We start from the raw sequence: 18,433 nt of genomic DNA, 5'->3' as shown, positions 1-18,433 counted from the left end.
TCTCCTTCGCCTGTGATGCTAGCTGCTTTCTGTCATTGGTGAGGAATATAACTTTTTTTTCCATATTCAAATTGACAGACTTTTGATGAAGAAAATGAATTCCTTGTTTACAGAGAAGAATTTATGACTGAAGTTTACCACCCCCTAGCCTGTTGTTTGGTCACAGAATTCACTGAGTTTCTTTACAAAGATTCCCCGTGGAAACTAAACAAATAAGCTACTTGAAAGGAGACAGGGTATTGGTTTTTCTCATTAAATCCGCTGCTGGATTTTCGTTAGTTGTAATCCATTTTCTTTCAAGATTAGACATAAAGGCTATTTCTTATTTCCATGATTTGAATAAACTAAATATGTTGAGTTGTGCGTGCCTGCATATATGTAGGCTGAGAAACAAAAGTAATTTTCTACCTCTGCCATAAAATTGCCCCTGAAAATAAAGCCAGGAAAAATGACTGATGTAAAGGGGAAATGCCACCTCCACTTTTTTTTTTTAAAAGAGGTTATTAAATAAAGTGGAAGTGGTAAGAGTGATTATAGTCTAATCTGATCAGTTTTATGCTTCAGTTTTTCCCCTCCTATCAAGTCATAATTGTGTATGATAGTAATCTAAATAAAGTATTGAAGAGTGTGTTACTGACCTCAAACACTTTACACCCTGTAAAGCTTTATTTGTTTTATTTGCTATTATAAGTAGATTTGAAAGTGTTCTTTTAAACCAAGGAACTTGATAAGACTTAAATGTTAACCACCGTTTTGAACTTGCATTATGGAAGAAGACCATTTTCACTCTTTTCTTTCCTCCTTCTATCTCTACTAAAGTTGTTAAAAACTATTTAGATTGTGTGGCTTGTAAATTTCAGGAAAGCCTCACTATGCATGTATCCCTTATTATTTGTAATATTTTAAAATCTGTGCTTCAGTCTTCCTTCTGAGGCTCCAACCAGTTTTTTATTCACACGGAAACTACTGATAGAAATTTAACTTCATGTGAAAATTTAGCAAGAATAGTGATAAAAAGGAGGGCCATTTATTATTAAAGTTATGAGTACCACATTACATATTTCAGTCTACCCTTTCCTTCTCCAACACATGCTCCATTTTTAATGTCCGTTTAGAATGTAATGGCAGTTCTTCTCTTCCCCTCTAGGTGGCTGCACTTTTGATGACGGTCCAGGGGCCTGTGACTACCACCAGGATCTGTATGATGACTTTGAGTGGGTCCATGTTAGTGCTCAAGAACCTCATTACCTGCCGCCTGAGATGCCTCAAGGTAAGACCCATTCTATGTACCCCGTGTTGGCGGAGTCACTTTGGAATAGGTACCATTTTCTTAGTTTAGGTTAACACAATACTTTGTTAACAATAAACTACTATGGTCAAGCTACTCGACCACATCTATGAGAGCCTTAATATATTCCTTGATTTTCCCTTCATAACTTTCTTTAATCCTATTGTTCTTCAAGAGTGCTCATTATATATATATATATCTTTGTTATCTCTGACTTTGGAAAAATATTAGTGTTCTTTTTTTGCTTTCCTCCTCATATTTTATAAAAAAGCCAAATGGAAATAAAACCAAGAAATTAAAAAAATAAATAAGTAACGTGAAGATAAACAAAATCTTTTCAAAATAATCTGAAATGTGGGATCAGGTCACTTAGTACCTATGCAGGTTTGATCCAGTCAGACTGAAGGGAAGGACTTTTACTCCAGGGGAGAAAGCTTATCTCACTATCCCTGTGGTCAGGAGCATGCCCATGGCTCTGAGGAAAGGCGGCCTGCTAATCAGATTCTCAAAGAGAGAAGGTCTTTTCTGAGTGAATTGTGGAAAAACAGGACTGAGTCCTGTATATTCTTTACCCTGACCTTGTTAAATCCTTTGTTTTTGATTTTGTGAAGTTAAATATTTCCTTATTCCTGAAGCCAGTTTGAATTGTTTTTCTCTTAACTAACACAGGATATCAATATGTACGCATCATTTTATATACTGTCAGACTAATATTTGTGCCTTCAATTCTACATATTAATTTGCAACTAATTCCAAGCCCTGTGTGTATATATTTAACAATGCTTATTAGTCATACAAATTCAAAACGCAAACAGGAATTTTAAAATAATGGACTAAAGGAGAAAACTGTTTTCCTTCCAATATTTAGAAATAAACAACTGTGGTATAAATTATGCATTATATACAATCGTGTGTATATAATATACTCTAGGGGAGGAATAAATTTACCCTCAAGTTTCTTCTGGCTGTTGTAATAATTAAATAGACACCAGACAGATTAGCAAGACAAAATAACCAAATTTAATATTTACATATGTACGGGAATCCCACATGCATGAGAAAATCAGAGACTCCACATGCATGGAGAGGTTCCGAAATAGAAAGGAACATGGATATATAAGCCATTCTGAGCTAGGGCTGAGGTAAGTTGCCTTGGGGCCTTCAAAGGGTCATTCATTGCAGGATTATAAGAAGAGCAGATTCTTAGTAAATAGAAGTTTGTCTTGCCCTATAGATTTGTCAAAAGAGTCTAAAGTTGCCTTTAGCTCAAAATAATCTGCGTACATCAGAGGCACATCTTGGGGGTGATTTTTTTCTGGACTCCCACAAAACAATATAATAATTAACAATGTACTATATTAGTATACTATATAATAATATACAATTATCTACTATAATATATAATCATACATAATTCATGGGCTGATTGCCTATTACTAATAATTTTAGTTTTAAAGCATATTTTCAGTATTTTTATTATGATTATTTTAAAATAATCTTTATCAGTACCACCTTGAAGTTGCTAAATAATATGATATATATATATATATATATATATATATATATATATAAAGTAAAAGTATCAACAATAAACAACACCACAAGTACACAAAGTCAACATAACCTAAACGTTACATTTCCAAGGTATGATTTATAAATTAATATACTAAATATATCCTTTGGAAAGCTTTTTTAAATTGGTCTGCCTGGTGATGTGTTCTTTGAGAGTAGGGTGAAGTAAATCTGCTTTCTATTCTAAATTTTCACTTTTCCATGGCTGAGCAGGCAAATGGTTATTTGTGAAGCTGAACTGAGCCATAATTTTCTTGCCAGAAGAATAAGTTGGTACTAGGTGGCTGATACCCTTTGCTTCTTATGTTTTTGACCCCTGTGTTGTCAGCAGACTCATTTGTTTTGTGTATCAGTTTGTATCTTTCTTTCAAAGTTACATAACCTTATTTTTCTGGTACATGTTAATTGAAGAAATTCTTGTAATATTTCACCTGAGTTTTTTTCTGTGGTATATTTAGAACGAATATTTTATATAAAATTAAAAGGGGTGGGCTGGGATGCACACAGTTTGACTGTTTATCATCAAAGAATAATCAGAAAGATGTTGATTTATGGAAATGTTGCGATGTTAATTACCATTGAAGATGGATAATGAGTAGCTGGAGAGATGCTGCTCAGATGACCTTGTTGGTTCACCTTTGATGAACAGCTTAATCGGTGGTTACAGTGCTGGATGATACGCACAGAAAATGAAAGTGTTTGAAATTCAGCCACATCTTCCAATTAATAGAACATTAAGTAATTAATCATGCAGAGGAGGGAAAAAGGTCATGGCTACTTTATTTTTGCCAAATGTAACTTGTGTTTAGTCCTCATAGAAGGTGAAGGAAAGCACCCATGTGTATATTCTTCTTTACTGGTATCTTTTTACAAAACATGTACTGTTTTTTCCCCCCATTTTCCTTCTGATATTCCTTTAAAATGCTCACTGAATATTATCTGTTCATAAATTGGAAAAGAGACATTTAGATTTATCCTATTAAAATTTAATGAGTGATCCATTTGTTTTCAAATAAATTGTCAGACATGCTTACTTTTCTCATTTATGAACAAAAATAAACCTCAAATATGTGACAATCCTAAAGTAAGAAGGCAGGGTCTCTAATGCAACTTGTTGAACTACTGAACTCTATAAAGTACTTGGGCATTGTTAATTGACTTCATTTTATGGACTTTTTTGGAGTGGAAAAATAGGAGGAAAGAGGAAAGTCAGGGTCAATAAATAGATTAGAATAAAAGAACGATGAAGATGAGTAGAAGAAAAGAATAGAGAAACAAGAAAATAATTTGTCCTTGTTTGAAGACATAATGCCATTGACTGTTCTTCAGCAGTTCCTCCCTCCCAACACTTATCTTTGTCAAGTAACAATGCTGGTGGCTGAAAGGCCTGCTAAGTATGTTTAAAATAGCATGCAAAACAATGAGTATATCCTAATAGCCAAAAAACATACGCAAATGTGGCCTATATTCAACTCAGTCATCAAGGACAAGCAAATTAAAACCACAACGAGAAATGACTACACACTCAGCAGATGAAGATCAAAATTTCAAGTGTGGGTGAGAGAATGGAGCAAATGAAGCTCTCATCTAGTACTGGTCTGAGTCTAAATCTGTACAACCACTTTGTTCAAACTAATGATCCAGCAAACCCATTCTCTAGTATAAGCCCAGCAGAAATGAGTACACTTGTTCTACAAACTATAGGTACAAGTATGTTTACAGCACCAATATGCATAAGTCCCAAATGGGAAATAATCCAAATGTCTATCAATAGTGCAATGGATAAATAAATAGTGATATATGCATATAATGGAATATATTGTAAGTGAACAAACTATTACTGTGTATAATATGGGTGAATTTCACAAACATAATCTTGAGGGAAAGAAACTAGACACAAAAGGATATGTACTGTATTTCATTTATATGAATTTCAAAAAGGCAAAACTAATCAGTATTAGAAACCAGGCTATTGTTTGTCTGCAGAAGGGGCTGTCGGGTGGCAGATGGTTAATGCTTAGAAGGTGAAGGTAGCTTCTGGATGCTAACAGTATTCTATTTTTTGATCTGGGTTGTATTTGCACATGTATGCTCAAACTGAGCTATACATTTGTGTGAGTTGTGTACTTTTCTATGTGTATCTTATTTGTTTATAAAAATTGATAAAAAATAAAGTGGAATAAAACCAGTGCTTACTGGGATGCTATGGGAACTAAACTAATAATTAAAAAAAGTTATGGATTAGAATAAAAGATATGTAATAGGAGACCTCAAATGGACTCAAACCCTTTTCCCCACCAACTTGGGCCCCTTCCTCCCACTCAAAGATACTGTATTTTTTGACATCTCTGGGTTTTTGTATGTTCTCCTCTCTCGGCATAGACAGTTGTCTGTCCACTTGTCCATCCACCAAACTTACCCATTTTTACTATGTCTAGCTAAATTTCATCTGGTTTGGGAAGATTTTCCTGATTGGCTTGGAGCTCATATACATATTTCTTGTAGCCTCATATCCAAATATGCTCTGCAGTGTACTTTGTATGTATTTCAATTGTAGCTATTATAATATCATTTATGCCCTTCTTTTCACTAAACTATCAGGTCCTTATGAGCATAAACCATATTTTTCATTTTTGATTTCCTAAGACACTATTTTACTTAGGTAAAAATGTCAACTTATGTAATGAGGTCTAATATATTTTAGTTAGGGGTTAAACCAAAATATAATTTTCTTTCTCTTCCTAGATAATTGAACAAAAAAATACCCAGTTCCCCAAGCATTATATTCAGTTCATATTTTAATGTAATTAGAACACCATCACATAATTATTAATATTTAGCTTTTGCCTCATAAATGATTTCACCTATTTATTTTGGACATAATTTTAAATGTTATTTATACTACCAGGAATGAACTCCTTTTTAGTCTCTCTCTCTCTCTCTCTCTCTCTCTCTCTCTCTTTCTCTTTGTCTCTCTCATCAAATTAATTCAGTCTTCTCAGAAGTCTGGTATATAAACAAACAAAGCCACAGAGAAAGAGAGATGTTGCATAGAACTAGAAATTGTTTTTTTTTATCTCAATTACATGTGTTTATGACCTTGTTTGTCAGACATTCTTTTATACTTATGCCCTCATGAAACAAATTCATTTGACCATTTACCGTACGTTCTGTCCTAGATCTGAGAGTAGGGATTATGATTGACATCTCAATACATTTATCTTCTACTGTAATTATAACTGCTTTGACTTTTTAACAGGTTAAGAAATCTTCCTTTATTTTAAAATGTTACTTTTAGAACTATGTCTCTTATTTATTTATTTATTTTTTCATCTCAGAGTTTAAACATGAGTTATTAGCCAGGTTGTTAAAATAGGCTTGCCTTCTTCAAATATTTATTTGGAGAGACTAAATGTGTTTATGTATTCAATAGGGAGTGTACCTGAGTCACATGATTTTGTGCCTGGCTTTCTTCTGATACTGTGATATACTGAAAATCAAATAAAACATTGTTGTCCACATGATTCATATAATATTTTTTATAGGTTATGCTATTTTAGCTAAGTTTTCTAAGTAATGATACTGGTGTCCTAGTTTTATAAGAGAAGACTTAGTCATAATGTATTAAACAATATTATATGTGCAATGTATCACATTTTAATACCCCTGAGGGGACATTTCAAGGGAGTTTTTCTGCTAACTTACCATTTCTTACCCATAGTCAACCTCTCTGGGAACCTTAATTACTCATTAAAATGAGTGGATCATTTTGTATAATATTTCCATCACCGTATTATTGACAATATAAAACAGGTTTCTACAAGGTCATAGCTGCCAAGATCTTACACATCTGAACTAATGTAATTATTTCACAGAAAATCTACCAGAGGCAACCATGGCAGAAAGTGGTAGAATAAAGTTATGTGCATATAGTGTTGGTAAAGAGACACTGAGTTGCAATGCAGTGTTATGCCTAGTTTTGTTTGTGTTAGAAGACAGAGCAAATCAGGCCAAAATATTGGTTTATTTTCTTTTTGTCATCCAGTTATCATTGTCTGTTAATATGGCCAGAGAGTATAAGTGTGTGTTAATATGGCCAGAGAGTATAAGTGTGAACCTGTGCAGTTGTCCTAAGGCAACTGAGAGATGGGTGTTAGTGGAGAAAACAAAGCGAGACAAGGAGGAGAGAAGGGGAAGAGTAAGATAATGGCGTAACATCAGTTCACTAACACAGCTGTTAAGCATCTAGAGATGTAAGACTCCAAGGGACAGTTTGAAAACAATGTTTTGGTGCACACTCAACACTTATAGATAAACGTCTCTGAGATTAAGGTACTTGCTACGATTAGCTATGACTTCTGTGGCTCATTTACTGAGTTTTACTATACCAGGGACATGATATATATTTTTCAATCCTCACATGAAACCTACAAAATTAGTGACATTTTAGAGGCAAATAGAGTGAGCAACTTCCTTAAAGCCTTCCCAAGAATGGGATTTGAATTTACGTCTGTCCGTTTGATGTCAGAATTACTCTTGACACAGTATCATCCTGCTTTTTCCTTGACTTGGTCATGGATATTTAAATGCACTGTATAACCAGCTATATTTACATTTAATTCACAATGATTTTCTACTGCTTCATAGGAAATTCTATTTCTTTTCAAAATTTAAAAGCTTTAAATGACTGTCTCTTAAGCTTCACATGGAATGGAATCTGAGCCTTGCTGTTGTTTGGAATTGCTTCTGCACGTCAGGGTTTCCTCCATGATATCCTCACCCCCCTAGGAAATACTTTGTCCTTTCTTTGATTTACCTGTCTTCTATTTTTAGTTATTTGATGAACACTTGCTGTGTGTCTGCCTAAGCAAACCTTTAGAAACACATATATTATCTGTTCTCTCCTTAGAGCATGTATGGTAGAAAAATTCATAGACTAAAGGACTCTGACTAAGTTTAGGGTTTGAAAATAATTTTAAGACTTTGTTTGCAGTGCGGTGTTTTAGGACTAGAATTACGGGCTTATTTCAATGTGTTCTTCCAAACCATATTATCATGTGTCTGTTGGTGCTTTTGCCCTCAGCACAGAGAAGATAGTTTACCACATTTGAGTTGCTGATTAAAAACAGTGGGAGCTGGAGGCAGTGAAGGGTCACAGAGTGAAAGGCTGTAATGGACCCCGTGAAAGGTGAGCCACTTCACGAAGGCTGGTTTTTAATGTAAGGGTTATTACCCTTGTGGACATAAATGCAGCATGAAGAATGTCTAAATTACAGTGGACAGAAATGGCATGCTGGGACAGGAGTATTTTCCTGGTATTTTAGGTACATAATGCATCTAAGTTAGATATGTCCCAATATATCTCAGGGGAAAAACCAGCCTAGTATTAAAAAAAGAAAAAAAAAATATTGATGCCAGTCGTAGAGAACTTCCAACCTCCTAAATGAATTGAGGATAAGAATACAGAGTAATTTCAAAGCCTATACAGTCACCTTTAACGTTTACATTAAAATCAATATATAGTCCAAAGAAACTAAATTACTTTTCCTTGTGGGGAATGCGAGGGAAAAGTACAGTTATGACCTTACAAGTTTCCTCTCCAAAAATAAACTTGCTTCATGATGGCTAAACAGCTCTCTTAGACATTCACAGTTTAAAAGCTTATTATCTTTAAAATGCAAGAATAAGCTAAGAAATAAAATGTACAAGAAAGCAGTTAAAGGCAAGTGATTAAATTAGGAATTATTTAAAAATATGTGATGTTAATTATTTCATATAGTTAATGTGAAAAATATAGAGCTCTGCTTATATATTTAATTATCATTACATTAAAAAATGCTTTTAAAATACTGAAAGATTGTTAGTTATCAGATCTAATTTCTGCCGAGAGTAATGTATTTGTATGTTGTACAGGCCTCTTAACTCACCCGAAAGAGAAAATTCTTGATTGAGAAATGTTTTCCAACCAAAAGTGAATGTTTTATGTATTTAGAGCACATAACAACTTAGAAATGCCAGCAGCATCATAGATGAAATCTTCACCTAGGGACATAGATTAAAAAGATATGCTGACTTGCTTCTTGTAGTTTATAAGAATAAAATTAAACAGGACAATTCCACAAATTTCATCAAGTTGATTATGTGTTTCTGTACCTCCTCCCTTCCCACCAGTTTTTAAATAGTTGGTGAATTAAATGGGAAAGTTAAGTGGCAAATTTGGGCATTCAAAAATTATATTTTGAATGTGCGATTTTTATCCTAGCCAGGTTAGACTTATAGGATATTAAAAAAAAATGCTTTTCTGACCATTTCTATCTAATCCCAGGTATTTTTTAAATATGTCATGTAGCTTAATTCTCATAAAAGCCCTTTAAGGTATGTATTAACCTCATTCTGTTAGATGAGGGAACTGAGGTTTAGAGAGGTTAAGTCAATTGCCAGTGGTTTCGTATCTTGGGAAAGTCAAGGCTAGGAATCCAAGTGTGTAGAGATATAGGAGAAAGATCTGATTTTTGAATTCCATATAAGCAAGTATAAGTTGAGATCCTTCTTCAGAGGTAGCAGAAAAAAGCTTCAGGGCTGACTTGGAAATGTGGAAAAAGTTGTATGTCATGATTTCTCCAGCGCAAGTAATGGCAAGCCCAATTCAAAATGTCTTTAAACCATAAGGAAAGCTGTTTTCACATAACAAGAGGTCCAGGATTGGCTAATTAAGTGGCTCAGTGATGTCCTCCAGGACCCAGGTTCTTCTGTCTCTATTCTCCTCCATTCAGAAAGGTTATCTTTTTACCTCACACTAGGTCCCCTCATGGGTTTAAGATCTGCAGGTATTTTAGATATTAAGTAAAGACACGAAGAAAAACAAGTTGTCTCTTCATTATGCCTGTTTTTTTTTTTTTCTTTTTTAAATAAACCTAAAGAACTTTTCTGAGGTGCCCATCAGCAGACTTCTTGTAAAATTGGCCAACATTATGTCATGTATCCATGACTAAAACCATCTGTGATAGGGAGAATAAGACATGGTTGGCTTATACTGCCAGGCTCACCTCCTTCCCCCAGTTGGAGCCGAGGCTGAGGCTTTCCTGGGTACACATGACCAACCGGATTTACTGGAATAAGGATGCAGGGGATATTGGGTTGGTAAACAACAGTGCCTGCTGTAAAACTATTTGATGCATATATGGCAGCATGGATCTGTGGGTAGAATATAGAAGCTGTGATATTTGGAAGAGTAGACAAATAAAGCATTTTTAGAGTAGCACTGAATTGCTTAATGTATTGTCAGCCTAGAGTCAGTTTTTCTCTTGATTTCAAAGCATTTACTACATCTGTAACTTGACAAGTAGGAAATCTTCCTGTCCTTAATACATTTATTTTAGCTTTCTAACCTGCAATTGTTACTATTGAGAATTTTTGTATCCTCTCTTGTTTTCCTCCCGAGTGTTATCACAGAAGAAATAAGGTATTATACTTTATAGAAACCTCAAAACCTGAAAATGAGCCAAGTGTTTAATACATATATATATAGACACATGCTAAAGGTATGTTTAATTCATTATTGAGGGGAACTGGTAGGATGATAAGGCTGGATCAAAAGATTATAGGAACAAGGGAAGCGTTTATAGTCATTGAAAGAAAGAATATTGGAATACGATTCCTCATTTTATACTAAATAGTTTAATGGCAATTAAATGAAAACCTTGGAGATTACTAACAGACAGAAGTCCTTTGGTTCTCTACTGGACATAATTTATTTGCATTATTATCATTATATAAGTATCATTTGTATTGCCATACTTTTTTTTTAAATTAACATCTTCTCAGATTTATAAAATATGTTAATCAACAATAAAAAGGAACTCAAAGGTACATACTCTTAAAGAATTAGCTAATCCTTGGGTAAAGGATATTCAGTTATTCTTTTGCCTAGTTCCAAGTTTCTAACTTTTTTCCCCCTTAACACTTCCCGTTATGATCGTAAATAATTTCCAAGGATAATTCTTGTTAAAAACAACCAAAAAAGATGGTTTCATGTTGTTTTGGTCTGATTCATTTACACAAGTACAGCAAGAAGTATTTATTAATGAATATAAACCTTGCAGTAGAATCCAAATATCTAGAGCAACACAGTGTTAAACAACTAGTAAAGGCAGAAAATTAAACTTCTGTTTGGAGATTTTATTAGAAATCTAAGATTTTTTTTTAAAATAACTTCTATCATTCTAAAAATTAAAATCTTCTTGCGTTTTATTCAGAAGCTTAGAAAATATGCTCAAATTGTTTATCTCCAGGAGGTATCACTTGAAGTATCTTTAAATGTAGTTGAATTCTTTTCTTCTTTCTCAACTCAGCTGAGATTCCTAGCCTGCCTGGAATTGAACTTCCTCTAAAGCTGGGAATTTACACATTTGACCAAAGAGCAGACCTGATTACTGGGAGAGTTTTGTAGGTATTATTAGCCCACATATGAAATATAGCCTTTGCCCCTTTGGAAGGCTTATCACTTACATTTCTGTAAAAGTTATTCTTAAATATAACACTCCATAAAATCCAAACAGTTTGGTTGCACTGTTTGATTTATTGAATTACATTCTGGTATAAAGAAGGGCAGATTCTTCTTGTACTTTTCTGGTTAACTACTTTGCCATTAAAAATACTGGAACAGAAAAAGAATACAGTCTTGAATTTCTGAGGGGTCAGTGGAAACAAGATATCAATGAAGTTTCTATTAAAGTATAGATTAGAGATCAAGGAATGAAGAGCTTTATCATATACCAATCAGAAAAATGCAATATTGAAAATGTACCAATAGTCTTCCAAACAAATAATTCTAATTAGATTTCCCTCTTTGTTCTTTATTATACTTAGCTAATTTGTGGTCTCTTGAATTTTGGGATTACAGTCTGTTTCAGGAAGTCATCAGCCCTGGAAATTCTGACTCTGTGTCTTGGTTAATCAGCAGCGAAGTCTGTATCCATGAGACTGGTCCTTGAAGACATCATATTAGAAATATCTGGTCCAGTCCTTTCTATTGAGGACATTAGATAAGGACCTAATTTCTAGAGCCTATGGCTTATAGGAGACCCTTCAGGTAAACTATGGGAGGAATGCAGACACAGCTTGCTGATAAGACTGAATGGCTGTGATTATTACAGTAACAAGAACTATCTGAGAGGAGAAAAGTTTGTCTGGGTACTGAACTTGACTGTTTCATAAAGATTTGGTTATTGTTTCCCATAAGGGTAAGGCAATATGGACAACTGAGGGTATTAACAGATCTCAGGTTCTTCCTGTACCTTGTATTGTCTTGGGCACATATTTTATTTTAATAACATTTACTTGAAGAAAATTAATATACAGAAGGTTGAACTTTTCTGATTTGAAGCTCTAACTTTGCAACCCTTACAATAAATGTTGAGCTAGTTAAAAATAAACAATTATTTTCAGTTTGCCGGATCTCATAAGGTGTCATAAGGTGAAGGAAAACAAAAAAGTTGTGGTTGTCCACAGCCCTACAGAAAATTCTGAAGTTTATAAGAAAAGGCTTCTTGAAATTTTGATTTTTATGAATTTAGAGTCTTATCAGATAGGCAGAATCAAAAGCACTATTGCTTTTGATTAATCACTTGTCTAAGATAGTAACATTGATGACCTTGAACAAGGAATAATATCAATATTTTAATATTGCTAATATTAATATTTTATTATAATAGCAATTGTATTATATTAACTGCAATTATATTTTGCATTTTAAATAATCAAAACCATAATAAAAGTAACTCAATGCACAAAAAATTGTTCTGAAGAGATAAAGAATCCCTGCTCAAATTAGACAGAAAGGTTAAGAATAATTTTTACAACCTCTTGTTAAGAGGGTATTGAAATTACTAAGATCAATTTATTTATTTTAACAGAAAGAAAACATAATTCCAGTCTAGAATTAATGTAATATTTGGCAGTAAAAGCTTTAAAAAACTTAAAACAAAGAATATTAAAACCAAGCCAACTTTGACAAGTTTTAACACAGTTCATCGCTTCTTTTCAAGGCTTATTATTTGCGAGTATTATACTCCAAGATAAATAGATTTCCCTCTGCAAATTTGTTACAATTTCTTATATCCATTGAAGTTTTGTCTTTGCCAAGTTTCTCCCGCATTCTGAAACAATCATACTCCCCTCCCACCCCTCCCTTTAATTCAAAATTGCTCTTTCTTCCCTGGCACCTATTTAGTTTACAGGCATCTTCCACTTAATGTCAGAAGTCTTTTTCTGAAAATCATATTCCTGTGTGAAATGCTAACAAAGTGTCAATTTCCTATTATTTTAAATATTATAATGTGTTAAATTTAAACAAAATGTCCAACTAGGTAGTGAAAATGTAACTAAAACACAGCATACACAATGTACTTTCAAAGTAAGTGGCGTAAACTTAAAGCATTTTTTTCTGATCCAAACAATATGATCTAAATAATTAAATTTATTACAGAGTTGCTTTGTATGGAATACATTGCTTTGTATTTATTATATCCTGAACACGTATCATTTGTAATCACTTTGATCTTTTCAAAATATGTATACAAATCTGATGTTTGACGAACCGTATTTGAATATAACTCACAACTCTTTCTATGAATAGTTTTATTTATATATTACATTGAGTTTTTGAGTCACAAAAAAAAATATTTTCTCCGAAAAATTATTGGCCAAAAGTCTTTGTATTGAGAGATATTTCTACTAAGTTGGGTATTAAGCCAAAAATCATTATGTTGATAAAAAAGTTAACAAGGGAAACATTTTTTTGGATACACCTATGTATGGAAAATATCAATTAGAAATTTGACAGAAACTGGTTGTCAGGAGAAAGTTATTTAATGAGAAGGAGTAATATTTTAAAAATGAAAAAAAATTAATTTGAAATTCTCGATTTAATTGTTGTTAAGGAGTAACCTATTAGGGTATGAATATACTTCTAAATTTGTAGCTACTGAAACAAATTATCTTTCTCTGAAGTCTTTAAGAAATCAGTGCAGTATTATGTTGATAACATTTGGATATTTTATTTGTCTCATGCACCTTGTAGGGTTGTAATCTACTGTAAACAGGGCTAAGAAATAATTTAGAATTTTATAGAATATAAAAGTTTGTTTAAACACTGAAAGATTTGTGAATGTTAAGCCTAATACTGATTTTGATTTACTACTTTTGTGGCTTAAGGCGATGTTAGCTAAAGTGATACTAAAGGATATACTACTGTTCATGAAATGACATTGTTCTTAAAAACAGAATTGAGAGACTGACAGTTAAAATTAAGAATAAGGTGAAACAAAACCACCATCACTTTCGTGCAGTTTAGCAGTCTGCATGGCACATAGACATACAAATAATAATTGTTGAATGAATGATTCAAAATCTTAAACTATGAGTTAGTTTTTCTTCACTTTTTTCTTGACAGCATATACTAATTATCTTGGAATGCAAATTATATTTGAATGAATAAATAGATGTAATGATAACATTAATGAAAAAGAAAAAATGGGAGGTGTGTTAGAAAATTATTTGAGTTACTAATTGCTGTTAATGTATTCTGTGCTCCCTAAACTAAGCTTTTAAAGCATTTCTGTGTAAATAAATGGGAGGGTCTAGTTACAAGGATGGTCTAAGTGGATTTAATTACAACTCCTTGTGTTTCGTCCTCTTTCTATATGTAGAAATGATCTCTGGTGCTTGTCTTTTCACTTTTTTATGCTACACAATTTCTAGTGGTTAACACTAATAGTATTTCACAATGTGTGCTTTTTGCTTTCTCTGTGTGCTATGTGAAATCATTGGAATTGTAGATCTTTTCAGCAGTATTGATAGATGATATTTCATGTTATGTACCACAGTTTAACTGGCTATTGAGAATACAGTTGTGACAGTAAAACCTTGTTTTATGTGATAGGTACTGATTCTGATTCCTCCCAACCCCCCACTAGATTACTCAGGTAGATTTATTGCCAGTGAAATCAAGAAACAGAATCTCCTTAATTTAGTGGAGGGGACTGTTTCCTCTGTTCTCTTTTATACAAAACTAAAATCAATGAACACAATAAGGCAGTGGGAAAAGCTGACTATTGCTGTTATATGTCATATTCCTCATTATAAAGTCCAGGTTTTTCTCAACTTACAATGTTTGTATAAACCCTTTGTACTGAACCCCATTTTAAAAAATAGAGCAGAGTTCATGTTCCTCTCTTATTTATGCAGGATGAGCAATTTTTCACTAGTCCAATGGTAGCAGTTCAAAAGTTATTTGGAATTTTAAATGCTCTGTATCTGTCTTTAGTAAGTAGACACCTTAAGACCCCAAAATGTCATTAGACTGGAATGAACAAAGAGAAATGAGTGGTCAACAAAAAGATTTTATAATTTTCAGATAGATTTTCTTTATGCTGTTTTAAAATATTTAATGTCTGTTTTTTATGCACTCTTGACTATACCTGGTAATACTACAATACTATGCTATAATAATAATAGTGTGCCATAATAAAAGACGTGTTCCTTTGTGCTGCATTTTCCTTGTATTTTGACACACAAAAGCCCCTAATTCAGTATATCATATAAACCATTTCTGTAGTAGCACCAAAATAGCACCGTTAGCATCATCAAAATGAGTTTCCATTAATCTACAAGACTCTTCAGAGCTGACCTCTAGTATAACCTTTCATTATACAAATAAAATACTGTTGAGGTAGGTAACTGACACAGAAATCGCAGTATCCTGAATTCAAATCCAGGTTCTATTGCTTGCAATTTGATTATAACACATAACTTTCTAAGCTTCCATTTTCTCATCAGTAAATTAAGAATAATTAGATTTCTCTTTCTCTCAGTTTTGTTGTATCAATGAAAGGAAATAATGTCTTTGCAGCATCTGGTGATATCTAGAATGTAGTTGATGCTTAGTATTATTTTTCTCCTTCCCTCTGGCCCAAGGTGACATGGCTGGTTAGTAATCTCATTAATCTGTAAGAAATTGATTTGGATTCCTTTCATTTACTTTTTTTAGCAAGAAATAAATTGCATTTCCCCATTATAATTTTTCAGCAACTCATTAGGAATTATTTTATGTCCAATTCACAAAATTTCCTTTCCTACATAATTGTTCACTAAAGGCAGGTGCTTTGCACTATGACACATAATGATACCTGAAAATGATTTCCACAGAAAGTACTGCAAATCAACTTGAACTTTTCAAAATATTATTCTTTAAAGAGATAGGATATTTAAGACATGAAAATAATTTGGGAAAAGGTTTATATTTCTCAACTCTTTTTTATTAGTTTCAGGTGTACAAAGCAATGTAATAGTTAGACGTTTACACACCTCACAAAGTGATAAGCCCCCTCCCCCAAACTACTACCCCTATGACATCTTATATAACTGTTACAATACCATTGACTATCTTTATTATGCTATACTCCACATTCTGTGACTATATATATGTGTGTGTGGATGTGTATATATATATGTGTATATATATATATTAATAAATATATATATATATTTAATTATAGTTGACATACAGTATTATTCTACTTCAGCTTCAGTTGTACAGCACGCTGGTCATGCATCTGTACAGTCTATGAAGTGATCCCCTTGATACGTCCAGTGCCCATCTGTCACCTTGCATGATCTTTACAACATTGTTGATTATATTCCCCATTCTGTATTTCATATCCCCGTCACTATATGGGGTCTACTAAGTTGCACTTTCTAATCTCTTCACCTTCTTCCCCATCCCCTCCCCTCTCCCATCCAGCAACCAATAGTTTTTTTTTTTTTTTCCCTATATCTCAGAGGTTATTTGTGGTTTGTTTGCTCATTTATTCTGTTCTTCAGATTCCACATATAAGTGAGATCATATGGTATTTGTCTTTTTCAGTCTGACTTCTTTCACTTAGCATAATATTCTGAAGATCCATCCATGCTGTTACAAATAATAAGATTTCATTCTTTTTTATGGCTGAGTAATACTCCATTGTATAAATGTACCACACTTTCTTTATCCAATCATCTGTCAATGGGCATTTTGGTTGTTTTCACATCTTGGCTATTGTGAATAGTGCTGCCATAAGCATAGGTGCAGTCACTATGGAAAACTGTATGGAAGTACCTCAAAAAATGGACAATAGAACTACCTTATGACCCATCAATTCTACTCCTAGGTATGTATCCAAAGAAATCCAAAACACTAATCTGAAAAAATTTCTCAACTTTTTAAGACTGTTTTTACATAATTATTTTTCTATTTGGCTTCCTGAATTGCTTTGTGATCATTTTTATTTTAACATTTTAGAAATGAAATACTTCATTTCCCTTTGGATTTTACTTAATGTTGTAAGAAGCTGCAGCCTATAATGTCATAATGAACTAGGAAGAAGACATGAAACATTGAGAAATGGTAAAAAAAAAAAAAAAATTAAAAAATTACAGTATCTCCCACTACAAAAACTGAGTGTCTGTTACTGTACAAATATCTTCATGCAAGCACTAGTAAATATCTAGATTTGAAAAACTGAATCTGAATCTGTCTGATGTAGCTTATTTCATGTGTGTTTTTTTAAAATGTGGATTGTCTATTGCGCAAACTGATTTTGGATTTATAACTTAAAGTAGAACTTGTACAAGTACTTATTTGACATGTACTTATTTGGGAAAAAATCTATCCTTTTTTCAGAGATTGGGGATAAATCCAGGTTGCTAGTTGTGAGTTTTTGTTCTTATGAAAAAATAGATTATGTTCGCTCTTCTTATGCCTTGGTTCCCTCTCTTGAGGAATGAGAGAAGGATAAGTTCAATTCCGTTTTCACATATCTCATTTACATATTGTGTTAATAATGAATTTTTATGGGTTTGTGAGCCCTTTAAAATGGTAATATTGTATATGTATGTGTTTTTATGTATCTCTGTATAGGTATGTATTTGATTTTCCAGGAAAATACTAAGACACTGAATATCAGAAAGTCACCCAGAATAGCACAGAATCCTTTGGAGTCCCAAATTGGACCGTTCTCTAAAGCACAGTCCTCAGGGGAAGGTTGAATTTATAACGGGGAACGAAACTCCCACTTTGCTCATCTCCTGGTCTGAGATCTTGTCCTGATTCAATCAAAGATGACGTCTTTGTATAAACTCGCTCCTGTGTTCTTTCAATTTCATCTTCACTACTTCAAAGAGAGTTAGTCATATGCAGAGTTTAAAGGATTTAAAATCTTTTATTTTCAAGGCATTTTTCTCTGAAGTTTTTTTTTCCTCTCAAGGATATGATTGTAGGTTATTTCTGTTATTAGGTGAACCCGTTGTTTAATGTTCTTTTTGCCACATGATGTTGGGATTAAAGTCCCATTTGTAGGGGTTTACATCCAGGGTGATAGGATTTAGAAAGTCCTTCCCTACTTTTTCTTCCATGTACTTACCTATCGTCCTTGGGAAAGCTTAGAGATGTATTACTTTGAACTTCATTGTGTTCTTCATTTCCGGGAAGTCACTGTTGATTAGTCCACGTAAAGCCATAAGTAAAAACAAACAAAT

At 33.1% G+C, this 18,433-nt stretch overlaps 1 protein-coding gene across 5 annotated transcripts in view; it reads left to right on the top strand.

The window, feature by feature from the left end:
* The window catches only part of PTPRK (protein tyrosine phosphatase receptor type K), a 505,641-nt gene that overhangs the window by 119,426 nt on the left and 367,782 nt on the right, over positions 1–18,433 (top strand). For all 5 annotated transcript variants that reach the window (XM_033098859.1, XM_033098824.1, XM_033098848.1 and 2 more), the window contains exon 2: positions 1,148–1,270. In XM_033098859.1, the coding sequence (XP_032954750.1) occupies positions 1,148–1,270 (123 nt within the window). The remainder of the gene's footprint in view (positions 1–1,147; positions 1,271–18,433) is intronic.

The sequence above is a fragment of the Rhinolophus ferrumequinum genome, chromosome 3 (assembly GCF_004115265.2).
Source record: "Rhinolophus ferrumequinum isolate MPI-CBG mRhiFer1 chromosome 3, mRhiFer1_v1.p, whole genome shotgun sequence".
In the NCBI taxonomy this organism is placed as follows: domain Eukaryota; kingdom Metazoa; phylum Chordata; class Mammalia; order Chiroptera; family Rhinolophidae; genus Rhinolophus; species Rhinolophus ferrumequinum.
The sequence above is the reverse complement of the archived record's forward strand: the minus strand, read 5'-3'. Positions and strand labels throughout refer to the sequence as shown.